General features: G+C 41.9%; 1 protein-coding gene across 4 annotated transcripts in view; it reads right to left on the bottom strand.

The window, feature by feature from the left end:
- KCNC1 (potassium voltage-gated channel subfamily C member 1) overlaps positions 1-27,834 on the bottom strand; it is a 130,474-nt gene that overhangs the window by 21,862 nt on the left and 80,778 nt on the right. For 3 of the 4 annotated variants that reach the window (XM_055722169.1, XM_014282834.3, XM_005442762.4), the window contains exons 2-3: positions 17,778-18,711; positions 461-649 (exon numbers count right to left, since the gene is read on the bottom strand). In XM_055722169.1, the coding sequence (XP_055578144.1) occupies positions 461-649; positions 17,778-18,711 (1,123 nt within the window). The remainder of the gene's footprint in view (positions 1-460; positions 650-17,777; positions 18,712-27,834) is intronic. The other variant, XM_055722168.1, reaches the window with a different exon arrangement.

The raw sequence follows: 27,834 nt of genomic DNA, 5'->3' as shown, positions 1-27,834 counted from the left end.
TTAAGGTATCTGAATACTCATTTCATATTTCTTGAGGATGTTTTGCTTTTGTGTTTTATTTTTTCTGTCTGCCACCTCCAAGTCTGTGCTCCTCAGAGTCTGGTAAGATCTGTGAGCTTTCCAAGTGGCAAACCTTCATTGCTACAAAATGTTAATTGGCCTCTCCTTGGAGGATGAAGTAGTTTAAAGACATTGTAGAGCATCCTCCACTAAAGCTTACTGCACCAGCTGGGGTGGAAGGCTTGACTGCCTAGCATAGCTGCATGGGGTAGTTACAGCTCCTCAGGCTTTTCTTTCTGAAAGAAATAGGTTAGAAACTCCAAATGCAGACATCAGGTGGTGGTTTCCAGCCCAAACGTGCATCCCTACAGCAAGCGCACTATTGCGTGCTACAGCTGACTTTCTCTTATTTATTTAAAACGGTTGCTAACTACATGGTTAGAGGACCCCAGCTACATACCCTTTCTTATTCCTCCATCAGGCGGGCAGGGATATTCCCCGGTTGATAAGAGGAAGCAGGGTCCATATCTCTCCCGAGTGCCAGAGCGGGTAAAGGGCAGGCCCTCATCAGGCGTAATAGCCTGGTCTATGTGGGGACAGTCTTCGTTTGCCAGCGCCGCCTTGGCCACCTCACCATTCAGTTTCGAATCTTCAAACATATAAGCAGAAGGCTATTGAAACACTATGCACTGTTTATTAGAGTTCCAGCTGCAAATTAAGGGTTCACAGCTAAAGAGTTCTATAGCGACACTGTAAAAGGTAGCACATCTGTCCTAGACACTGCGTTCATGTGCACTGCACCAAAACAAAATAAAATAAAGTCTGTTAAGTGGGAGGAGAAACAAAACGTGATCATGTTAGGTGTAACAGCAGCCACCTGTACTTCCACACAGAGGGGCAGTTTCAGAAACGGGTGTACATTGGTTCCTAGTCCTGCGAGCAGAAGACTGCAGTTAGAAATCAGGTTATGTTTTTGCATGACATCGGATGGTGCATGAATGACCTGTTTGTCATGAAGCCTACTGTCGCTCAGAGCTTTGGAGAGGCAGTGGACTGTGAGTTGTGTTTTAGTATTTGAGTATATTCTGTTTGTGCTGATTTATACCTGTGTGCAATATTACTGAGGGGAAAATTCCTGCTTTTCCCCTCCCCAAAATTTACCCAGATTGTTTTATAGCATTTCCAGTATGAGTCGTGCAGAATGGCTGTACACATTTTAGACACACAGAGCACATTACGTATGAAAATATGACAGCAAAATGTGGTTTTTTAAAAAAAGCAATCCATTTTCTGATGTTCTCTGAAACACATACAGTATTTGCAATGCCAGCACAGGACGCTACATATAGAAAACACTACAGCAGGCCATGAATTTGGAAAATAGAGTAAAATTTACTCTCAGCTGAAAATAATGAAAATAGGTTTTCAGATTTGCCCAGTTTGCCCCACACATTCCCATGAGGATAGACTGAGAATAGCATGTTTTCTCTGTGTGACTTGTTTTATATTTATAAAACAATTTAAAGTGCTATTTAGTGTAGGATTTATTTTAGGGTTTTAAAGTGCGAATTAACGTATTGAGAATATACTCGAAATATGGCACAGCTCAATATGAAGAAGCTGAGTATTTTGGTTGAAAGGAGGAAAAAACAGTCAAAACGTGCTTTCTGAAGTTTCACAAATACTGAGATATGTTAACTGAGTGGTACTGGCAGCATCCTACACCTCGGTTGCACAATGCTTATTACCTAGACACTGTAAGGGAACGGATGGTCCTGCAAGTCTCTAAGGAAAGACAGACTCAACGGATAGACTTCATTTCAGTGCATCTTCCAGATTCCTGTGTTAACTTGTTCTGAACACCACGTGATACTGTAATTTACTTTTCAATGGTTTTGAAGCCAAGTAATAAAACAAGCCCAAAAGAAAAAATATGTTAGGTAGGGTTTGGAGATGTGATTCTCATCCTCTGGTTTCAGATGGACGACGTAGATGAGTACTGGGCAAAAGCCTTTTCAAGTTCTATTTGTTGCTTTGCACACACACACGCACACACACACACACACACACAGAGATGTATATGACACATACTGTGCATCTATTCATGCACCAGTAGTTGCATTCTATGCATTCTATGCCTTTACTTCTCTGTTATTTATGTGTCACTGGTTTGTCACACCATAAACAGTCTTTTCTGCAGATCTCACCTCTGCCTCCTTTCATTTCCATGCAGTAGCAGCCAATTATTTTCCCAAAGAGGGAGACAGTAATATTTTGTTTTTAAATAATTAGGTCTTTCAATACATTTTAAAAAATGGCAAAAGCTATAGATGCATTTTAATACTTGTAGTCACTAATTTCAATAGGATTCTAAAGTTTTAAGGTTTCAGAGTTGCAATTCCTTTCTGTTCACAATACTTACTGCTATTTAATTCCACTCTTTACACAAAAACCTGGCACAGCTGCCATAGTAACTGTGACATTGCAGGTACTGAGCTAAAAATCACTTAACTGTATCTGGGAAGAGCTGCTGCTGTCTTCATGGGGATGAGCAAAGAACTGAGCTTCTTTATAAGCCTCTACTACTACAATCTGATGACTCTAATCCTGAAATGAGGGAGGCAGCTATGTCAGCAGAGCTCTGCATTGACAGCTCTGAGACTCCCACTGCTACACCTGAGCCTGGGTTTGCAAACTAAATTGTTAGTGATGGAGAGGGCACTGGTCCATTTCTGGAGCTCAAAACACCGCTGAGCACAGTGGTTGTGCGTGGGTCAGGCTGCTTACTGGTAACAGCCATTGATCCTTTTGGAAACAGCTTGCAGGCTCTGTTGTGCTTGAATGACGAAAAAATTGACCTTCTTGAAATTAATGTCTGAAATTGCATTATATATCCCTAGCAACTTGAGCTGGAACTTGCTCTCACAGCCTTCTCAGGCTCCCTTAGCACTGATGAATTTTTCTCTATACTTGTTGAAAATCCACAACCTTGTTATTTTATTTCTATTTGATAGGAAGATAACAGATTAGCTGGAGATGTGGACAAATCACTGAACTGTCCTACTAATGTTCCTTGAATATTCCATGTGTGGGCTGTGCCTTAGGGATCCCATTCTGGATAGCAATGCTAATCCACAATGACAGTTTTGCTAAGTATTTAGGAAGCAGAGAAATTAGCAGCATAGAAGACTGCATCTATTGCTGGTGTATAAGTGTTAAGTAGGCTAGCTGTGTTACAAACCACTGTCTGCAGCACCTAATTCTCTGAAGGAAGGACTCGACAATCACATGATATCTGATATGTAATTACTCTGTCATGGGAATAAAGAAAACGTCACTGGCTTCATCAGCCCACAGTCAGAAGTTCCCATTGTTTTCATTAGCAGATCTACACGTGGAACCATTTCGGGAATGAGGTCTAAAGATGGAATGAAATGATGTTATTTTAGGTTGAGTTCTCAAGTCTCATGTTTGCTTTTTCCAAGACTGACCTTGGGTTTGACAGCACTCCAGATAGAGCAAACTACTGAAACCATTACTGTGTGGTAACTACCAGTCTAGTTATACCAATTACAACTACTTCTAGGTGCTTATAACTTCCAAGGCTTGATTCTGGCCTACCAAATTCCCATGAGTCTTTCCATCCCTGCTAACAGAATCTGAATTAGGCTTGCACAGCATTTTTTTGTTCTTTAAGTTCTGTTTCATGCAGAAAAGTCAATGTTATCTGTTTTGCAGATGGGTAAACACTACCATGCAGTGAAGTGACCTGCCCACTGCTATGTAAGAAGTTATTTACAACAAAATCTTCTGACTCTCAGCTTGGCAAATTATCTCCAAAATTGTCATATCTGTGAACACCTAGTTAACTACACCAGCTTTAAACATTCTCCTGCAGAGATTTGACTGAGAGGCTAAAGAAAGTATTCAGCAGGTCTCCCGGGTGAGTAGTTTGTTTCACAGCTACCTCTTCTTTGTGGTTTCTGCTTTCTTTTTTCCCCCATCTCATCTATCTACATTTGCAGAAAAGTACAATTAAAATGCCTTGGGTGTTTCCAAGCAAACACTAAATTTCAATATGGGGAGGAGGGATTCTGAAAAAAAAAAAAAAAAAAGGCTTAGGAGGACTGCTGGATTTTGTGTTAGTATATTCTGCTTATTGTGGAGAAGCACAGTAGAGACTGCTCATGTACTTGCTGCATGGCTCATCTCTTTTGTCATAGCAAATGGTTGCACACTGGCATAGTGACTTACCCAATGCTGGTAGTTTTGATTATATGGTGGTCTGACCCTGAATATCCACCTATTCGAACTGCACCTTAAGTTCAGAGTATCAGTGGACATAATTACTGATATATGCATTGACCTCAATCTATGCTTGGAAATGTACAGAAGTGGTTCTCATACTGGGGAAGTCATCCCAGTCCTCTTCCCTTAGGCAAACACTGCCTTTCTCCAGCAGCGTCCAAGAAACAAGTTTCTGGTCTACCCTTCTTACCTTGGACGTCTTTAGAAATTGTGTGTGGGTCAGGGGTGGTCCCAATCCACACTGCTTCCTCTTAGGGTTGTAGCTGCCCCCCCTCCTTTGTCTCCCATGTGTCTAAAGAGCTGTGAAGTGGTCACTTGCCCCAAAGACTGGATGAGTTGAAAGGCACTCTCAGGGTGGACCATTTTCAGTCCTTATGGGATTGGAAAGCCAATGCCTTTTCCAGTCCTTATAGGAACTTCTGTAAGTCGTAACCACTTTGGCTGAAACAGGGCTGAGAAAAACTCCGCAACTGATAGCATGGTATCCATGCATATTTACCCAGGAGTCAATATCTGGCTTCACGAACCATGCCAGATTCTTTGACATTGTGCTAAAGAAGATGGGGTCTTCTCAGCCCTAGATCACAAACACAGCAATTAAGAGACATAGTGCTGTTCCCTTTGGTCACAACTAGGTCACTGGCAATCTCTTCCAGGAGAACACAGACTCTCTTCCCCTTTGCTACCCTTGTTTAAGGATTAAAAGAGACAAGGACCCAGCTTGAGTACCTACAAATTCCTTGAGTAGCCATGTGCCATTCCACAAAGGTTCAAGGGAATTCAGGGTTCTGCAGCCCTGTTACAAGGGTAGGGGTTGACACGGAGGAAGGAGGTAGGAGCAGTTGAATGCAAAACAGGGCCAGAACTGAGAACGGAAATTGCTTGAAAGATGAGCTCTAGAACAGGTTCTGTGCATTTCTGACATATAAACTATTTTCTGAAATGTTGATTTCTACACCAAAGTAGAACTTTCATTTTTATTTTGCAAGAACATACAGGATATTGGTCTGAAGTTGCAGAGAAACTTCTTTTTGTACTTCTCTTTGTAGCTTTTGTTATTATTTGGGATAATTTTGATTCATTGGTACATCTAACGGTTAACAGTTGGACTTGATGATCTTAATGTTCTTTTCCAACCTAAATGATTCTATGAAGGTATTCCTACTGGGGAAACCTTGTCTGACTAAAGTTGCATTCCACATCACCACCCCCTGTACACCCAAAAATTAATCTACAGCTTGTCTAGATCTTGACTGCTCTTATAGTCCTGATCCCAAACCTGGATTGCCATTGTTATGGTCTGTGGGTAGTCCCAATCCTGACTAATTGAGAACGTTCTTCAGTTCTCAGTCAAAGCTTGAGGGTCATTTTCATTTGCTCATTTTAAACCCCTGTTGCTAACTCTAACATGCGCAGTAGATGCCTGAAGTCTCTTCTGAAGAAGGATCTTTGCGAGGTCCCTCACAGCAGAGACCTTTAATCCAACTGGATCCCTGAAGGAAGTAATGGTATGTTGTCTATTGAGTGAATTAAGTACTATTCTATTTTTTCAGTCCTTTTGCACTTGTCTGGTGATGTAAAAGGACTATTAATGTGGCAAACATTAGTTGTCTTATACTATGCTGGCAACAGGAAACTCTCTTGGTATTTTGGTTTTCCCTGGCTCTTGTGCTATTGACAGAAGGTACAGGAACAGAGGTGGCATGGGCAGGGTGAGGGTGGAGAACAGCTGTGCTTTAGCTTTTCTTAGCTACAAGCCTATTAACTGGAAGTAGGAAGCAGAGCAGCTGTGAGGCTGCTGTAGTTGCTGCAGGAGGACACAATTTCACAGCTGTCTTTATTCTAGAGAAAATGCAAAGATTTTACATTCCTTTTTGCATCTTATTTTTGCAGCATCACTTTTGTCTGGTACTTCTTGTGCTAAGCCAGTGATTGTGATGAAGTTAAGAATATGCATTCAAGTATTCAAACACATTTACTCTGATTTGTGGAAGGGTTAAGAGCTGCTCATCATCTGAAAATACCCATTCGCTTTGTATCTCTAGATTTCACTTCCCTAGTGAGCCGTCTAGGGAAGATGCCCCACTGGACCTGTTGTTCACAAACAGAGAAGGACTTGTGGGTGATGTGATGGAGGCCGTCTTGGGCACAGCAATCATGAAATGCAAGAGGTTTTGACTCGTGGAGAAGTAAGGTGGGGTGTCAGTAAAACCACTGCTGTGGACTTCCAGAGGGCTGACCTTAGCCTGTTTAAGAGCCGGGTTGACAGAGTCCCTTGGGAAGCAGTCCTGAAGGGCAAGTGAGTCCAGGGAGGCTGGACATTCTTCATGAAGGAAGTCTTAAAGGCACAGGAGCAGGTCATCCCTATGTGCCACAAGATGAGCTGGCAGGGAAGAAGACCAGCCTGACTGAACAGAGAGCTTTGGCTGGAACTCAGGGCAAAAAAAGGAGAGCATATGACCTTTGGAAGAAGGGGCAGGTAACTCTGGAGGACTACAAGGATGTCATGGGGTTATGCAGGGAGAAAATTAGAAGGGCCAAAACCCAGCTGGAAATTAATCTGGCTACTGCCGTGAAAGATAATAAAAAATGTTTCTATAAATACATTAGCAGCAGAAGGAGGGCCAAGGAGAATCTCCATCCTTTGTTGGATGTAGGGGGGAAACATAGTGAGAAAGGTTGAGGAAAAGACTGAGGTCTTCTTTGCCTCAGTCTTCAATAATAAGACCGATTGTTCTGCAGGTACCTGGCCTCCTGAGCTGGAAGACAGGGATGGGGAGCAGAGTGAAGCCCCCATAATCCAAGGGGAAATTATTAGCACCCCGCTACACTGCTTAGACACACACAAGACTATGGGGCTGGATGGGATCCACCCAAGGGTACTGAGAGATCTGGCAGAAGAGCACACCAAACCACTTCCAATCATTTATCAGCAGTCTGGGCTAACTGGGGAGGTCCCAGAAGACTGGAGGTTGGCAAAGGTGATGGTCCTGTACCACAAGGGCAGGAAAGAGGACCTGGGGAACTACAGGCCTGTCAGCCTGACCTCAGTGCCAGGGAAGGTTCTGGAGCAGACCATCCTGAGCACCATCACGCGGCACGTGCAGGACAGCCGGGGGGTCAGGCCCAGCCAGCACAGGTTTAGGAAAGGCAGTTCCTCCTTGAGGAACCTGATCTCCTTCTATGCCAAGGTGACCTGCCCAGTGGACGAGGGAAAGGCTGTGGATGTTGCCTGTCTGGACCTTAGTAAAGCCTTCGGCACCGTCTCCCACAGCATCTCCTGGAGAAAGCGGCTGCCCACGGCTGGGAGGGGTGTGCTCTGCGCTGGGCTGGAAGCTGGCTGGACACCGAGCCCAGAGCGCGGCGGGGAATGGAGTTACACCCCGCTGGCACCGGGCACAAGCGGCGTCCCCAGGGCTCGGTGCTGGGGCCGGTCCTGCTTAATGCCTTTATCGATGATCTGGGTGAGGGGATCGAGTGCTCCCTCGGTACCTTTGCAGATGACACTTGCTGGAGGCAGGCAGGCTCTGCAGGGGGGTTCTGGGCCGGCTGGGCCGATGGGCCAAGGCCAATAGTATGGGGTTCAACCAGGAGAAGTGCTGGGTCCTGCTCTTGGGTCACAGCAACCCCACACAGCGCTACAGGCTTGGGGCAGAGTGGCTGGGAAGCTGCCTGGTGGGAAAGGACCTGGGGGTGCTGGTGAACAGCCAGCTGAACATGAGCCAGCAGTGTGCCCAGGTGGCCATGGTGGCCAACAGTATCCTGGCTTCTATCCAAAACAATGTGGCCAGCAGGACCAGGGCAGTGATTGTCCCCTGTACTCGGCACTGATGAGGCCGCACATTGAATCCTGGGTTCAGTTTTGGGCCCCTCACTGCAAGAAAGACATTGAGGTGCTGGAGTGTGTCCAGAGATGGGCAATGAAGGTAATCAAAGGTCTACAGAGCTGGTCTTGTGAGGAGCAGCTGAGGGAACAGGGGTTGTTCAACCTGGAGAAAAGGAGGCTCAGCAGGCAACTTACTGCTCTCTACAATTACCTGAGGTTGTAGCCAGGTGGGGGTCGGTCTCTTCTCCCAAGTACTAAGTGACAGGGCAAGAAGAAACAGCCTCAGGTTGCACCAGGGGAGGTTTAGATTGGATGTTAGGAAAGATTTCTTCACTGAAAGCGTGGCCAAGTATTGGAACAGGCTGCCCAGGGAGGTGATGGGGTCACCATCCCTGGAGGTGTTTAGAAAATGCATGGATGTGGTGCTTAGGGACATGATTTAGGACTTGGCAGCCCTGGGTTAATGGTGGGACCCAGTGCTTAAGGTCTTTTCCAACCTAAAAAATTCTATGATTCTATGATTTCTTTCCAAATGTTCCATGGAAAGATTTAGAGTTCAATTCCCTACACTCTTGAGTCTTTAATTCAAATTTCACTCCTGTTAGCAGGTTGTTTCTGTTTTAGTTGTCTGGGTAGTGTTTACTGCCCATTAATATTCATTGGCCACTCATCAATTACATCAGTATAAATCACTTTATTTCTTTGCACTAGACTCCATCTAAACTCTGGTGTGCTTCTTCACTGATTAAGGGAGGGTCAGAGCATAATAGCAAGTCTGAAATTAAAGGAACTTTGCACTGAGAAAAATACACGCTTTTCTTGAGTTAGTACATGGCTATAGTGATTTCAGAGGTAACATATTCTTAATTGTCAGTAAATTCTAAGATTAGTAGAAATAAGCTTCCTGCTGTCCCTCTAGAAAATTATCAGAAATGCCTATCAGCTATTTTTTATCATTCTTTTGAAGTAGTGTTTGGGGGTAATTGGCGGAGATTGTAAACAAAATACTTTGCACAGGACCTGATTCAGCAAAGTAACAGTTACACTTCTGTGCCAGACCATCTTCGGCTACAGAAATCAATTTCTATGGGCTCCAGAGCCTCATGCAGGATTTAGAAACATGGCTCCCATGGGTAGGGGCTCATTTTTGTTGTTGTTAAATCAGGTCCTTAGAGTGAAAGGGATATAACTATATTAAATTAGAAAAAGAATTATGGAGAAGATATATTAAACCACAGACAAAGGATGATGAAATGATGAAATTACAGTTTGGAGAGTATGGAAGGAAGTATAGCATAGAGAGGAACAGCATAGAAAATATGGGTTTAAACTTATGAAAATGAGTAACGATGCGTCAGCATGGGCATCACTGGATTTCAAAATGGCAGTGAAAAAAATCCTAAATTGGTAGGCTTTGGAATTTTTTCTGCTGGAGAGTAATGAAAATTAATTTTTCCAATGCAGACTATCTGAAAAAAAAAGAAGGCAATTTAACTAAGTAGGTCTATTGTCATACCAAGTACTTACTCTTTGCATTAATACCTCGCATCAGGTTTTGTGTCACAACCTCAGTGAAGTTACCTATAGTCTGTGACATTCCTTGTTCTTTTGCATTAAAGAACTGTATTGTAATCTCCTCGGCTGCCCAACATGGAGCTCAGGTTGATGGGAATTGGAGAAAAACTTCACAGAATAAAATGTGACAGTCTGTAACATACACAAGTTGCAAGCAACGTACAGTAATAACAAGTAAATGTTAACAAACAGAGCGAAAGAGAGAAAGAGAAAAAGAGAGAGAAAATGTGAAGAACATGTAAAAGAATTAAGATTCCTATATAACAACTCAGCTTTAGTTCCCCCAATGTTCTAAGGCCATTAAAATAAAAATCTTTATTAGTTCTAGGTATCTTTATTAAAGTTTCCTGATTTTATTATTACTGAATATTTTGAAAGTTGCTACGAAGCTCTACTGAGTAGATATCACACTGATGGACTTTACAGTGGCATGAGAGCAGAATTTAGTATGCTACATGAATACCCAGAATCCTTCCGACCCAACCTACCTCTTCAACATTTACTCACCACCGTGTTGACCTGTGTCCCTCCAGGAATCCGTGTCCCCCAGTAAAGGCACTCCAGTGACGGTGGTGACCGCCTCTGCCAGTACTAACTGGCCAACATAGTAACGTCACTCCCAGAGAATATCACCTTTGAGAGGTACTACTTCTTGAAGTGAGGTGACAGTATGTTGGCTGCCTACCTACTGGTATCGCTAGAGGAAATACAGGAGTTCTAGTTAAGTAGATCCAGTGCATCTTGCTAGTGCAGATATTATTGGATATGTGCTTAATGCAGTGCTGAGAACTGTTGCTCCTGGAAGTGCTGCATTGCAAAGAGCTGTGGAAGATCTCTCCTAGTTTTATCCTGACATTTCTGGGGCTTCACTTATACCCATCCTGGACTTCTGAGAGTCTCACTAATACCATATTTTGTAGAGTGCAGTGGGTTGTTGACAGGTCAGGTAGAGATTGCAGGAAAATGCAGTCAGGTGAGTCATGCTACAATCTTATATTACCGCTCTGACTGAGGAATACAGTATGATGATCTGTACAGTATGGAAGGTGTCTGAGACATGGAGCATGGATGAATACAAAGAACAATGACAGCAGGAATGGTAGATTGCTTGTTATTTTGGCTTTGTGCTTGTAAACATAAAAGCAAGTAACGGAAAGGCTTGGAGAAAATTTCCAGCAAGTACAGAGTAAGAGGGATGTAAGCAAGTGGACTGGGCACAGAACTGGGACCTCGCACCCTAAACCCTGTTGCCCCTGGCCTTTTGTAATAAGGGCTGAATCATCCCATCTATCTAGTTCTACTGCAGCAGAGATTTACTTCTTGCACAGAGGTGCCTTTTGTTGTATCTGCCCTGCAAACACCAGTCATACTCCCAGTCCAGCAAAAGAGAGAGATGCCACAAGTACGTCTTTTGTGTCCCAGGAATGCATTCTGCACTGGATGGCCAGGGAGCTGCAGTGGCAGGCATGCGCAGGCAAGGGGATTTACTGTATTTACATCTGCCTTGTGCTGGAGGGTTGGCGCAGGTTGGCCTTATTTGGCTGGAGTGCTTGTATCTGTGTTTTCCCATCACTAAAAGTGCCTTGTGCCCATTCAGTTATTAAGGCATGAAAAGTCCTAAGATTTATTATTTAGTTCTGTGACTGTTTTTCAGCTTAGTGCAGTCCTGCCCTTATACACACTCATCCCTGCCTGTGGCCAGACCACAGGGGGCTCTGTGGGAGATTTATTATTTTTTTTTAATATCGCACATAGGGCCAGAGAAAAGCAGGAAACCCAAAGCGCTCTGCTTGAATTCATAGTTCCTCCTTTTTGATTTCAAATGACTTGGTATAAAGGGTGTTATTTTTTACTCAAATTCTAAAGTAAACAAGCACCGTAGTACAAGTGACACCCACCGGTTGTATCTCTACAAGATATGACAGGTGAATAATTGTACAACAAAGTATTACATTATATAGTTACAAATTCTGCTTTGCATGTGATCCACTATCATACGCAAATATCACAAAGCTATAAGATTGCAGAAATGCCACGTGGGGCAGGGGGCAAGGAATAGATCCAAATTGCTTCCACCTAACTGTAGGCGCTTCACTGAGCATCTTAAGTTAGAGCTGCAGTCACCTGAGATCACTTATGGAGAAAGTCACCTCCAGAGAGCAATTCAGATCATAAATGAGTGAATTACTCTCCAAGACTGCCTGTCTCTTCTTTCAGTGTAAGGGGGACTTCAGGCAAATGCATCTTATGTTAAATGAGAAGACCTGAGTGTTATTCCTTTTATTTTGGGCTGTTACAATTTCTACATTAGATCCAGAGGACTTTATCTTCAGTGATACTGAGATGTGATCATCACCTCATTTTCTATTTTGGAGTGATGAATTTTGGACTTTTAAAGGCTAGGAAGGCTAAGTATAGGGAGGAAAGAAGTATCATCTCCCTATTACCTTTTCCACTGCCTTTTTAGTATTTTTTATGTCCAACATGTTTAAACATCAAAGTTTTTTGAGCTGAAACAGACCTAAACTCTTGGCAGTTACATTGCTGTCTACTGTCCATCTTACAGAGAAGGCCAAAGGTTTTATGACGCTAAAATTAGATGGTTTTTTTTTTAATGTTCAGAGGCATGTGATCAAAGAATTTGCTTCCCTGTGGCTTGAAAGACCACCACAGTAGCTACATACCTATGGCTTTAACAATGCTTTGATATTCATAAAAGTCACTGAAGTTCACAAACCACAGTGAGATGTTAGGCAGCATAATGGGCCTGTGACAAGAACTGCCAAGAGTCCCCAGCTCCCACTGAGCATTGGCACTGGAATTACAGTGCTCAGCACACTTCTGATGTTAGAACCGGTGTGTTGCACAAGGAATACCGGTTATTTAGGTTATGGCGACAGAAGGGATGAAAAATTAAACCCTGAGTAAAGAGCGGCTCCTTCAGAAAGCATGAGTGATAAAGCTGAAATGTAATTCCACATTATTTCTTTAAAAGGAGATCAGCTCTCTCTCAGGAAATTGGATTGAAATGATAGGTTCCTAATGTCACAGCTTGCTCTAGTTCATCTGACCATGGAACACACTGGAGTCACTGTAACTGTGTAGTTCCCCTCTGTCGGTGATAGACTTGGATTGCTTTAACTATTCAGACATGGGGATAGACAAGGAGTGGGTTATGGAAAATTGTTTTGTGGGCAGGTAAGTAAAACAACCACAGAAGTTTTTCTGAAGCTAAAGACTATTAGCAATGACAGACGTTTTCCCTTTCCTCTTAGCTGCTTGAATTCTAATAATATGTCTTCCATATTTTACAGCTATGCAATGAGTAAAGAATTTTGTCATCAGTACACCATGAAAAAGGCTGGAAAATACATTTGTATGAAGATACAGTATCCTTAGAGTATAGCTTAAGTGAAGCTGCATGCAGAGGGGATCAGAGAGGTGAGAAACTCTTATTTTGGCCATATTAAAGTCAATATAAGCACTGTTTGCGCTGGTGTTGTAAATGTGTATATGAAAACAATAAAAGGTTGGGGTAGACCTCTGAACAAACCCAAAATAACGCATCACCTGTGCTTATGTATTATGGATGCATTCTTAAGACCACTGTGGCACCAGACAGTACTGTAGACATCAAATGAAGTTATGAATTCCATTCATATTCTAAATTTCTTTTACAGTGTTGGAAAATGACATTTACCACTTCATCCTATGGCAACTTTAAGATTTAACCGTGCAGTCAACCTATCCTTCAGGTAAGCAAACAGCTCGCACAAGAGAGGGTCTGAAGAGCTGAGTAACGCTTTCAAAATCAAACTGAGTGCTTTATTTTGCATGTTTTGAGGTTTTCTTACAACCTCGTACCTTAAAGTATTTTTCACTACGTGTACTGAGATAAATTACTTATACCTGTAGGAGAGTGTGTGGTTTTGGACAAATTAATTGGTTGAAACTGTTTTTTTCTGTTTTGCTTCTGTTTGAAGCAAATTTTGCTTTGCTTTTTTGCTATTTTGCTTTTGTTATGATACCGACTGTTTGGAATACTCAGAAGCCTTTAGATAAAAGACACTGCAGCACAGCAAACTATGGTTGACTGATGCTTGTTTAGTAATGTTCAACTAGTGGCTTTTCCACAGGCCTTTCAAGTGATCATGTTTAATTAAACTAAGCCCTGTGTCAAATGAAAATACTGGAGATTACTTCCGTTTTCTCTTTGCTGTCTACTTAGTCTATCAGGTATTTGATTGTAATATAGCAGTTGTCACATATTCAATGGTAAAATGAAGCCCTGATCTTGAACGGGGCCTGTAAACAACACTGCAACATAACAAAGTTAATAGTTTGACGTGGGGATGCTAGAACTTCGTTTGTGTGTTTTAAGTGGGGACACTGTGTCTTCTGTAGTCTGAGATATCCCTGAATCAAGGAGTTTTAGTCCAACTGGTCAGGTGAGATCTGCTGCTTTGTATCAGACCCAGTTCCTCCAGGCACTATATAAGCAGTATCTTGAGAATTTACAGGCATCAGAAACTGCTTTGAAGAAGACTTTTCGCATAGAGGAAATCTCTGCTTTCTTGATACTGCTGGTAAAGGCCTGCCTGTAGCAGTAGCTCTGCCATCCTCTACTCAGAAGTGCCTTTCCTCCCCTTCTGCTGGCTTCCCAGCCACCCATGGATGGGATTGGATGGGATGGAGAGCAGAAGGGGTTGCTGCAGGAAGAGGAGGCATGGTAGAATCCAAGTCTGACATTCTTTATATCAAATTAAAATCAAGTGCTGTTATTTAAAGATACCCTCCTGCCACGTGTAGATTAGCCCAGGACTGAGCTGCTGAGAGTATTGGGGACAATCTAACAATGTAATTCAAACCTAACAGAATTTAAATGCAAACCATCTTTGCTTTGCCTGCAAATGACCATAGCATCATTGGCAGCAGCTGTGCAGCCTGTAGGCTAAGTCTGCTGTTTGCGTGGCGGTGCCAGGGAGGTGTTCCTTAGCCCGAGAGGAGGCACTGAGCCGTGGCTGTGCAGAGCCCTCCGCAGAGTCCCCTTGGCCCTGTGTGGATGGACCAAGAACAGCTGTGAACTGCTGACTTGGTGCATCAGAGGGCTAGGGAGAGAGGGTCATATGTGGAACTATTTCATGCTCATCATGGTTTTGTGAAGTGTTTAATCATTCCACCACACGTAATAGATGGAATGAATAACTTCATGTGATGTGCTTTACACCTGAGCAGCTCAACAGGCTTTTTTTGGAATAGTGTACATCGCATGACCTTATATCAGCTAGACACTGCCACATCGAAGCTTTACAGTTAAAAATTACAGAAATATCTTGGACAACTCGGGCATTATTTTAGAACGTTAGGCACCCAGTCTGTGTTCCTAGTACAGTGTTAACTGGTTGTTTACAGTTAGGTGCTGTTAACCAATCCAACTATTTTACAGTATGGGAAACAGTTGCTGTTTGCAGGTCTCTGCTTTCATATAATGTGCAGGTTATAGTTTCAGGAACAAGTCAGTGCCTACGAATGCTTCATATTACATAAGTGAACCTCAACATCCAAGGCAATGCAAATCTTGTTTTAACAGTTCAGTTCTGATCTTGCTTATTATTTCTTAATTTTCTCTAGCACACGTACAGATCTTTCCCTGTTAGGAAGCTAAGAGATGCAGGCAGTATTTTTTGCTGCTAGTGGTGCATAATAATCTGAAACACAACTCCAGCAACAGTGTTACCAAGTCCATTTTGTTCACTGAAGTATACTTCTGTGCTTTGTTACTTCTTAAAATATATATGTTTGTATATGTATAAAAATAGTCTCTCTTAATTATTGCAGAAATAGATAAGTTGCTGTTACTATCAATACTTCATGGATATTGTGGTAACAGCTGATTTTAGAGCACTGATGGTGGCAAAACAGTTCCACATTGAACCAAAATTACACGTATTCTCAGGATACCAGTGTGGAATTGCACTGAACTCGTAGAGTTCTTAGTCCTCTAGTTTCCAGAGAGGACCAGGGTAGGTAATGGGAGGAACTTTATAAAGCAAGGGATTTCTGAGAAGAAAGTCACTCTGTAACTGACTGCAAAAGTACTCGAGTGTCTGGCATCTCTTGCACATTACAATTGGGTAGTTGGCATATTGCTTACAGTAGGAGACACACTGTATTGTTTGTGCCCTCTTTCCCTCTTGATACGTGATGCCAAAAAGACATCGACTTATGAGAAAGTTTGCTGCTTGGACATGAGTTGTGATAAGCATTTGCAACCTGAGGGGAATGGATGATAAAACCATACGCTTATGCACCAAAGATACAATAGGAAAGAGACAGTCTATCAGTCACGTGAATTGTGATTGGCCTGTTGCAATGGAATAGCCTTTAACCCAAAAAAAAGCTATTTACCTTCTCAATGGATTTTACATAGTTGCACAAAAGGGAAAAGAAATAAGAAAAGAAGAGAATAGAAAAGAGAAAGGTTCCCACCAGCTCCTCCCCTCCAAAATTAGCATTGGCATTGGTGAAATCACACACAAAGGAAAGTCTCACTTTCTTTGTGCCTCTCACAATGACATCGACATGCATGGCTATGAGATGACGAGAGAATACCTCACTCACAATGAGTAACAAATTAGAATTCTCTTCAAAGTAAAAAAATGACAACACAAGACCATCATAGCTATATGCTAGCTCTTTCAAAATATCTCTTTTTGACTAGATGTCAGTTAAAATCACTTGACTGGCAATCTGTTCTATCTAATACAACACAGGGGGGTATTCTGAATAGGCTGAAGAATGTCCACTATGCAACTTGGCTGTAACATCTGCCAGAAATGCAGTTGTCTTTGTTTTCAACATGGTTATCTACTTTGAAATTACTCCATAGAATAAATAGTGATATTCCATGGGTAGAGGTAGATTATGGGGTTTAAATAATCGAATTGGAGCCCCGTAACTTCATGTGCTATAGGAGGATTCTCATAAAACTGAGATATTCCCATAATTAACCACTAGCCATGGGATATTATAATATATTCCATGGTGACTAGTATTTTTTCCATTTCTGTCCCCCCTCCCAGTAGAATTAGTATGATTAATTTTGGTCTGGTTTCACCTATTGCTAACATGAATCAGTATAAATAAAAATAAGAATACCATATTATGAGGCGATCACTGTTTAGGCCAGACTGGCCCGTAATGACCAGTCAGACCTTTTCCAGTTGGCCTTTGCTGCTAGAAGGTTGAAAGAGCTGTAACTCACCAACCCATACTTGCAAAAGGAGCATGTTTTAGAAAATGTGGTTCAAAACTCTTGATAGTTCTAAATGCTAAATTCTAGTGGAATATTATAGAATAGATTGATTTGCATGCCATGGAATAAACATCCTTACATCTAGTCTTGTCTCAGAGTGAGTCATTTTGCATTAGTGTCAAGAATTTGAGCTGTTGTTCTACTTTGCAGTTAATCATCAGAAAGAGACGGGATTGTCTCATGAATATGCATGATGGTATAGTTGTCCCTTCACCTTACTAGGCACCTAGTTTCTGTAATGAGATGTACAATATCTGCCATTTAAAACAGCTGAAAGGTCCCAAATGGGAACAAACGAGAAAGCATCTGGCTGTTTCAAATTCCAGCCCTGTTTTGTCAGAAAACTCTGTAATTGCTGAGTACTTGGCTCCTACTCTGCTCTACGAAGCATTCAGCTCTCAGGAGCCTCTGAGATGCATTACACAGTCCAGCAACATAGCTGTAGAACTCTCAAAATTCTTCCACTAGATGTAACAGCTTTTCAAAATATCTTGAGACTTGTATGCCCTTAACCAGGACCAAAGTTTGGGCTCCTAGAGCGTGCTCTCATCCTTAGTTTTGCTGATCAGCCTCCACTGTACCATTTGTCCCTGCAACCTAGACTTCACACATATTATTCACTGTGTGATGGTGGGACTAGAATGGATAAATGTGCTACCCATTGCTCTAAGAAAGCAGTCTGGCTGAATCTTAAATCACTACGCGGGATGGAGGTTAACGGTCAGATGGACATTCCTCTAAGAGGTTTCCTACCTGCTCTGTTAATTTCTAAAATTTCTTCTTGGGCCAGTGGGCAAGTGTCGCTCTGAGTACTGTGGTGTGGAGAGTTTACGACAGATTTACAATAATTGGGGGATCCCAGCTGGGGTGGCCTCGGGATATGCTTCTTTTTTTTCTTTGGTAGCTTCTGCTTAGCCATAGCTAAGGAGTAATACATTCCGAAATTGTTCACAATGACAGGGACAGGCATGGCAATGGTCAGCACACCGGCGAGAGCACAGAGGGCCCCCACCAGCATGCCTGACCAAGTCTGAGGATACATGTCTCCGTAGCCCAGGGTCGTCATGGTGACAACAGCCCACCAAAAGCCGATGGGGATATTTTTAAAGTGTGTGTGTTCACTGGCACTAGGGTCATTTGGTTTAGCACCTATTCTCTCGGCATAATAGATCATCGTGGCAAAGATTAAGACGCCCAATGCCAAAAATATGATGAGCAGCAAGAATTCGTTTGTGCTGGCACGGAGGGTGTGTCCCAAGACCCGCAACCCAACGAAGTGGCGGGTCAGCTTGAAAATTCGCAGGATTCGCACGAAACGGACTACGCGGAGGAAGCCCAGGACATCCTTAGCAGCTTTGGAAGACAGGCCACTGAGTCCAACCTCTAGATAGAAAGGCAGTATGGCCACAAAGTCAATGATGTTCAAAGAGTTTTTGATAAATTCCACCTTGTTTGGGCAGAAAGTGACTCTCATCAAGAACTCAAATGTAAACCAGACCACACAGACACCTTCGATGTAGGTGAGAAAGGCTTCAGTCTCTGCTTCCCTGTAGTGCCGCACCTGGGTGTCATTCCCGATGAATTCAGTTTCTGTCTTGTTCACAATGGGGTTAAATCTCTCATGGGTCTCGAGGCAGAATGTGGTGATGGAGACCAGAATGAAGAAGAGGGAGGCAAATGCCACATACTGTGGAAAGAAAGAAATGAGAGAAATGTTAAACAGTAGGTTAAGTACAGGGGCTTTGATTCTGAAACACCAGGGAGAGACAAGAGCTTATTAAAACTAAAGATAATGCCACATATTCTTCCTGTGGGCTTAAGATGCCAAGTCTCACCTGCAAGGACATCCTAATGTTCAAACTTGGAGAGCAATATATAAGTACGTGCTAACTGTCCATTCCTATACAGGTAGCACTTTAGTGCAAGTGTAAATTTAATTTACATTTAAAATATAAAGCATTTAAATCTCAGAGCTTTCTGTGGGATTTAAGGTTTAAGGACATACTGAAATTCTGCTTTCCTGAACTTGGTCTCTTTTTACTTCCTGGTCTTAAAAGACAGAGCACACCTTCTAGGACAATTGTCATGCAAGAGTCTTTTTGCAGCATTATGGCAGTGATATGGTGGCTGCTTCCTGCTCCCAGCTTAGTGACAGTTGTGTTTCAGATCTCAGTAAGGTGCTAGTAAATACCAGTGGCAGTCTCGGGTGGGCTGTACACCAAGGAGCAGAGTCCTGCTTGGCATTGTCAGACTTTCTAGCCAAATCCCAGGCACAGGTTGAGGAACAGTCACATATCAAACCGAGCTCTCCTAGAGGAAACATCTCTGTTCTCAGTTCCCTTCTCTAGGAATTTTGGCAGCGGGGGAACATGGGGACAGGGAAGGGAAGAAGGAGGTTTCAAGTAAGCCTCTCAGCTGATCCAAAAGGAGGCAGATCGACTGGATTTTTCCAGACAAGGTTTTCTTGAAGAGATTCTAATCACAATGTAAGTCGTGTACCAGAACTATATGAATCTTTTTTAAGTCTGTGGCATTACAATTTGGTTAATCAAGTTACAGTGAAGGTAGTAGCAGCCCCCAAAGTCAATGAATGTTTCTCTTGGGAGTATTTGCCTCTTCTGCTTTGGTTTGTGCTTTTCATAGAATCGCAGAATAGTTTGGGTAGGAAGGGACCTTTAAAGGCCATAGGCAAAGACATCTTCAACTACATCAGGTTGCTGAGCCCCATCCAATCTGAGCTTGAACGTTTCCAGGGATGGGGCATCTACCACCCCTCTGGGCAACCTATACCAGTGTTTCACCACGCTCACTGTAAAAAAATTCTTTCTTATATCTAGTCTGAATCTGCCCTCTTATAGTTTAAAACCATTACCCCTTTTCCTGTTGCAGCAGGCCCTGCTAACAAGTCTGTCCCCATCTTTCTTATAAGCCCCCTTTAAGTATTGCAAGGCCACAGTAAGGTCTCCCCAGAGCCTTCTCTTCTCCAGGCTGAACAACCCCGACTCTCAGCTTTTCTTAGGCTTTCCTCAGCCTAAGAGAGATCTCTTTATTGTAGTCCAGAATAACTGAGGGGTCAGTCAGACCAAAATTCACAACTCTTGTAACCACAGTTCCTCTGCTCAGTCCTTCTTTAATCAATTAAATAGTTTGCATATATCTAAGAAGTCTCTTTGTGTGGTGGAGTGGTACATAATGATAATACCTCGTTCCATTTCACTCCCTACATCTGTTATCTTCCTGTTTGTCTTGTGTGTCACCTTGACAAGAGGTGTCACATAAGGTATTATTTCACTTCAAGTGTGAGCAATGGTGGCAATTAAAATACTAAAATATTCCTGTAGTGTCCTGTTATTCATAATGTCCCTTTTTCAGCAGTGTAGCCAAAATAGGGGTTAAAAAGAGCTAGTTTCTTCTAATTGCCTTTTGCCAGTAAATGCAGTGCAATAATCTAACCAAAACTGCTGCCAAAGGAGTAGACCAGTCAAAAATATCCTATGCTTCAAGCTACCAAAGCTCTCCTGCAATCAAGAAGTTTCTCCTGTCTGCTTTCCTGGGTAGACCTAGTGCAGAATTACACTTGACTTTCCATATTAGCAAACAAAGTCAAAAGCAAGGATGTGCCAGAGTTTGAAGTGAATAGTTGAATAGAATACAGAGAAACTGGCTGAGAATAAAACCAGAGAATCGTTTAGGTCAGAAGGGCCCTCTGGAGGTCATTTGGTACAACTTCAAAGTTGGACCGGGTTGCTTATGGTCTTAACTGCTCCAGGTCTGACTTATCTCCAAGGCTGGAGCTCCCACAGCTGCTCTGGGCAGCCTTCGTCAGTCTTTAGCCAGTAAGAGTAAATAAGCTTGGAAGGATACAGAAGCAAACAAACTCCTCTGCTTTTCAAATTCTTTTTTTTTTTTGCCAGAAAGATCAGACCGTAGGCCTTGTCACAGGTTTAAAAAAAACCTGGTACCTTCCTCTAAATGGTTGAGGCTGTCAGCATTGTTATGTGATGATCTAATATACGTGCTGATATGTGCTAAAATCAGTGTCTAACATAAATAGTTGTCTGGAATATAAACAATCTGGAGGTTAGGGAAATTGAGAAGCAGGCCGGTGGGTATCTTTTTCTCAGTTTCTCCTGTTAAGCAGAGAAGTTTCTTCATGCACAGTTTCTCCATCTGTAAAATAGGTTAAAAAATACCAGCTGGTGTTTGTTTTGATGTTACTGACTTCAGTATATCAAATCTCCCTGAAAAATCAGCGGAAGAGTCTTTTAAGTGGTCAGTCCGTTTTTGTATGATGTTGTTAACACTCAGAGCTTGATTAAGTAGAGGTTAAAGCAAGAAAGAGAAAGCATCTTGCACCGAAATTAAGGCAAGTGTTCCTAGCAGCCTCAGCATGTCTGCTCTATTTCAGCCTGGATCAGATTTTTACCATAGAGTCATGGAGCCCTGAGAATTCAGGCTGCAGGAGGAAATGCTGACACTTTATTAAGTCAGGTAGCACTCACAGATAAGAAGCACAGAGGGGAATAAAACCATTTTGCATTTTAAGGGGTCTGTGAAGAAGGCCCCCTTCTTCATGCTGACTCAAAATGCAGTTCTCTTTGTCTATATGAATATATTTTCTGAGTGAGATTTTTCTGCTTACAACAACCTTCAGGCTGACCTTGCATAGCAAATATCTCGAAAAGTGATGTTTTGCTCTATTAAAGGGAAGAAATAACTGATTCTGACAGGGCATTTAAGTTCTCTGCAGTGGTACATGCTAGCAGTGTTATCAGTGGGGAACATCACACCTATGATCTCTCTTGCTGTTAGCCCTTGTGTGTGCACACTGGCTTCAGAGGGGAATTGAGAACTTTCAGTCCCCCGTTCAGCAGAGCAGGAAGCACCTGCTAAATGAACGTGAAGTGTTTGCTGCCTTCTGTCTGTATTTAACAACATCCAGAGCCCTTTCCCAGGGATGGGTGTGTTCTTGGATGCTTTGCAGCTTTGGAAGTGTGGGTCTGCTTTCAAGATTTCATAAAACCATGTCTGAGCAGTGGTATTGACAGGAAGAATCCCAGAATTTCTTGTCCAATTTAATGGATTTTTTTCTCTCTTGAATTACTGTCTAATCCTAAAAGATATTTTATATTTGGGAAGCAAAAATGCTCCTTAGTCATTCCATGCTTCAATATTGAAAGGCTCTTGGTTTTTATTTTAGAAGAAAGTCTGCACAGACTGAAAGGAGAGGACAACGCAGAGCAGCCTTTTAATAAAGGTCCGATTACAGCTCCCCAGTCTTTTGGCTGCTCCAAGTGCTGAAATGCCTGAGAATCAGGCCTTACAATTTGTTCACCGGCACCCATCTCTGATAGATTTATCACCTGCAGCTGCTTGAAATGCAGAAATTTAGCAGCTTGCTACAAATGAATGCATAACATATCATTGGCATAAATTTATATTTGTGATCCCAAATTTATATTGCCACCACCTATTTTTTTCTTCTGAATATTTTTCTTTGTTAATTATCTGATAGAAGATCTAGCAAGCTATAAGCAAAATGCAGAAGCACCAAATTCAGTGAGTACATTTTTCTAAGGAGACCAGCATTCATTCATGCCAAAGGGGTTGCAAAAAGAGCTTTCTGGCCCACCGTCAGCTATCATGCCTAACATGATGACTTGTCAAGTCTAGAGATAAGGAATGCTGGTAAAATCTAGTGAAGACTATAGGACTCATATGTGTTCTACCATCTTTGAAAATAAGGCTGTCTCTTTTTATTTCACTAATAACGGCCTGAACACTAATCAAACCAATGGATTGCTCTTGTATTATTTAGTGGTTCTTTATCTTACATTTTACAACACGATTTATCTTCTTCCTAGGATCTGAATGGGCTGGGGGAAAGGAGTGAGGATTTTACAAAATGATGTCACATGCTATTGAGTTACATAATGGCAGCTAAAATTTTCTATAATTAAAGAAAATACTTAGGTGAAGTGTTTGAAGTGATCAAAACTCTTTTATCTGCTTTGACACATGTGAGTGATTCCTATTTCACTAGAGATGCTGCTGCCATTGCTTTTTTCTGGCTTTAATACCAACAAAGAATAATCTCGGATTGTCCAAAACTGCAGAGGATGTAAGAGAAGACAGAGAGGCAATTTTAAAAGGGGATATTTTGATTAAATAAGTTACATTAAAAAGTCTTCATTCTAGAAAGAGAAGAAATTACAGTCCTGCAAAATTTCTGTTAATAACAGATATATTTTATTAAGGTTATTTTGAAAGAGTCTAAAAGACATCATGCCCATAAGTGGAGGATTTCATAACCTAATTTATATTGTCTCTGATTAAATCTGTCTAACTCTCTATCTTAAAGGCCTGCTTCTCCCTGCTTCTTCACTGCCCTATGTCTAACCTAGCCATTTTTGCCAGTGCAGTGTGAATATGAAGTACCAATTAATGCAGAATAGTAGTGTTTCACATTCAGCTTTGCATAGCTGTGAAAGGAGCAAGGTAACAGAGTCAGACCTAGCCTCTCATGAGTAATAAGCCAGTATCTTTCCACTCAGCATGGAAAGAAAACAGAAGTCCAACAGCCTTTAAAACACAAATAAGCCTTCTAATACATGAGGATTAGGAGGCTAGGTTCACTCGGGAAAAAGGTCTAAGGGTTGGACCAGACAGTATCAAGTACACAGGTGTGGCAGTTTACTTCTGGGAATCAGTTTTTAAAACAGCATTTTACCTTGCATTTCTGAGATAGTTCTGGTATTGGGGATAAGAAATCTTTTTTAGGCTTTGTTTTAAACAAATAAGCTCAGTAACCCACTAGAATTCATTGATACAGCTCCTGGAATTGTCAGGCTTCAATGCAGATGGGCAGTGAACATAGGGACAGCAATCAGATAACTGAGACTCTTTTCCAGCCTTCACCATTGATATATATACGTTTGTAGCCTTCAAGCATGTGTGCCTGCATCTTTTGCACCATCTTTTGTCTACTTTTTTTTTTTTTTTTCTGAGATAGTAAACTTTGTGGGGCTTGGGACTTTCTGCCAATTTATGTCTGTCCAGTGTCCGGCCCAATGTGTGTCTGGAGTGGGGACCTGGGAAGGGGAGACCTTGGCTGAGTCTTTGGTAAGAGAAACACCATTCTTGGACCATAGACAAGCAGAAAAGTGGAAGCAAGCTTTTGCAAGTCAAGTTTCAGTAATTTCAGTGTTTGTTTTCTAGGAAATAGCTGTCTACATGACACACCATTCATAATTCATTCCAGATCACACGTTCAGAGCGAGTTAGCAAAAGTTGCATGCCACAGACGGGTGCTCTTCCCCTTTGATACTGCTCAGAATCATTTAACAATCCTGACTCAAGCTAGATGGGAGAAAAGAAACTCTCAGAGAGGATTTTCCAGCCTCTCCTTTTGCAACTGCTAACAGAACTATTTAAAATGTGATTCTTAATTCCTGTCCTTTTGCAGGGAAATTCAGGAAATTCTGCCCTTCCCTGAACCTCCAGATGAAAGGCAGAGGAACATGGCATTTTGTTTGAACTACATCTGTTGAAACATCAGGAAATTTTCTATAGAAGTGGCACCCTCTCTTTCTACTGATCTATTCTGGTGAGTTTTGCTTTTAATGACAAAAATATTTAAATCACTACACCTTAACACTCCTGGTCCTGTTGAACCAACAAAGTACAAGAGCTAAGCAGTTGTCGTCTTAGTCTGTATGAGCAGGGCCTCTGAGCAGCATGAGATTTGCTGCTTCTCTCATAGGCGAGCCCAGGGCTTGCCAAGAGGGAAATGGGAAATGAGAGCACTCTCACCATACATCTCTGTCTCCAAAGGAGAAATGGTGGAGCTATTAGTGCTGTGGGGCTTCCAGAAAAGTATGTTATGACTCTAGTGAGATCCAGTATGTTGGGGTTGTTTTTTTCTTTGGGGATCGGTTCTGGGGAGGGAAGGGGAGGGAGGTGGAGGAGCAGGCAGGGAGAGTGATAAGAATGTCTTAAGTCTGGTAATTTTTTAGTAAATCTATGACTGGTAAGTGCTGCATATCTTGCAGGAACAAGCTAGGCGCCAAAGAGTTTCAGATCAGTGCTGACAACCCATGAGTTGGTTTTCTACAAAACATCAGTAACTCAAATACACCCAGAGCCCGTGCTTTTTGCTAGACCTGCATAAAACCCCATAATTTCCATTCACAAGGCATCTCTTCAGGTACTCTACCAGCTTCTTGAGGTTTGTTTCTGAAAACTATTACACCTGCATGAAGCTGCCAACATTTGCCTACCTGTGATTTGAATCACAAAGCTTTGCCTACTTTTTATTTTAATCTGAAAACTGTACTTTAACCACTCTTGATTTAAAACTTGGTGCACGTATCACCAAAACATTTAACAATTGAGACAAATCTTTTTGCTGCAGCTCAGCCAAAGTATGGGTTAAATGAAAGCTGCTTTAAAATACTTAGCTTTATAACTGCTTGATTATTTGTCAAGACCCATTTTCCAGGCTTTCTTAGAGCTATGGACCCTGGTTCAAACAAATGACTCATTTTGGATGTGCAAGTAATTCTGCTGAATTTTAGAAAGAAGTACTGAATCTGTATAACTGATCAAATGATTAAATGTAGGCACATGATACTAGCAACCAGGTAGTGCTGTGGAAGTGAGCAGGAGGTAGGACTGTCAAAAAGCAAGCTCTGCCATATTTCATTAAGAATCCTAATGTAAGATGATTTGAGATCCTTTGAGCAATGATTATGAAACTGAAATTATTTGCAAGGGAGAAAATCCAGTTCTGCTTTTGTAGGTGTGATATGAGTATATGAGGGCACAATCAGATGTTACCACCAGGCTCTTCTTTGTGAAGGGAAAGATGACGATCTTGGCAGTCTGTCTTCTCTCAGTGAGATGGTAAGACAATCAATAGAGAAGCTAATCTCAGCAAACGTGCTGGTTCACTCACAAGATTACTGAAATTCTTGTTTCTTAGCAGAGGCAAATGGAAGAAGCAGGCTCGCAGATAGACAAAGCTTGCTCCAGAGTCAGATAAAAAGTCCACTAGCAGCTCATGGATGAAATGATTATGTAATGCCAAAAAAGTATATGACAGCTTGCAAAAAAATCTTGGAATGCTTAGTGGCACGCAGACATGAAACAGCGTGTTAAAAAAAATGTGCAGTCATCTGTGGAAAATATGCTTAAGTTATTCGGTGTTGACATTGCAATAAATAAATTAGAAGCAGATCTCTCAAATGTTAGTCCTAGCAGGCAGCCGTGTGCTTTGACAAGGTAGTTACTTGGATAAGCAAGACTGCATCAGAACTGGAGGTGTGGTATGTACAGTATTTGTGACCACATGGCAGCCAGCCGGTCACCAGGCAAAGGTTGGAGTGGTTCTTTGTAGGTCATGGGCAAGTTTTCCAGTTTCATCTCAGATAAATTAAGTCTTGTGATTGAATAAGAACATTGTAACAGAAGAGATATGAATTTATTTTGCAAGCTTCCTTGCTACTCCCTAGTCTGGCTGGTAGTGAGAACTATATGGAGACAGTATGGTGGGAGTAAGAAGTGTTTCATACTGCTCAGCACCAGCTCAATGGCAAATTCTTATCATAACATATTCCTGATCCAAAAGGGCCCCAAGACTTCTGCAGCTAGGTATATGGGACACTGCAGAAGGAGCGGTAAGTGTGAAAGTAAGCCTCCATCTATTTGTGGGACTGCGCAAATGTGCATGGATAGGGATCTCCAAATGTCATTCCCCTGTCCCAAAGCACATAAATAAATATCATATATAAATATCATAAATATCAGGGACATAAATAGTCCCTGATCTATTCCTGAAAGACAGCTATATTGACTGTTATTAAGGACCTTCAATGGTGAATATTGTAGAAATTATGCAGGAAATTTATCCCAGTGCTTCACCATATTTTATCTGTATTTTTTTCTTCCTAATGCCTAACCTAAATCATCTTTGCTACTTCTTAAGCTTACTCACTTTTGCCCTATCCATCACACACAGCTAAGCATTTAGAAATTTGCAGATGTTTTCCTTCTTTTGTAAGCTAACAACCACTAAACATTCAAATGTTCCATGAGTCCTAGATTCCTGTTTTCATATGCTCATGCTTTTGCTGCATAAATGCAATATAATTATTAATCGCATTTTCAGATGATGCCACACACTTTTATGCTGTCAGTTCTGTCAAATGCTCTAGAATTAAAGAAACTGAGAGAGTCATGTAACATCTCATACACTGGAACATAAACTAGCACATGACAAAACCAGGGAACTTTAATTGCCCATTATTGTTAGGTTTTTCAGTCTTTTTCTGTTAGGCAGTAGGTAACATTTTTTGGAGTCTGCACACTTTCTGTTCTGAACTGAAAAGGAGAGTTTTGTAGCTATGAGTGGTGGCAGTGTCATGCGTTAGGATTTTCAGGATCTCACCTCAACCACCTTTGTTCTGGATGCTATTTTATCTCCTGAGAAAATCACACTTCCTTCCTCTCTAACTTCCTGCCAATCTATTTTTCCCCCTTTTTGTTAGAGCTTCTGCACTGTGACTTGCCCAAAGGTGGCTTAATTCACATGCTCATGCTTATAAGGAGTACAGCCTCTCTCAAACCTACTTTTAGAGTGGTGCTAGAAACCTTTCACAGAGCAGGAGGCATATTTCTGTAGCCTTTCAGGGCCCACCCTCAGTGGGGTTTGACTCACCAACCTCAGCTGCTCACCAGCACCCAAGGAATGAAATTGTTCCAAGTCTGAAGCTGGCAGAGGGTGCCTGGTGGTTTCTAGCTCTATTTTAAA

This window comes from Falco cherrug, chromosome 10 (genome assembly GCF_023634085.1).
Source record: "Falco cherrug isolate bFalChe1 chromosome 10, bFalChe1.pri, whole genome shotgun sequence".
Taxonomy (NCBI): Eukaryota; Metazoa; Chordata; class Aves; order Falconiformes; family Falconidae; genus Falco; species Falco cherrug.
Note: the sequence above shows the minus strand (reverse complement) of the source record. Positions and strands in the feature narration are given on the sequence as shown.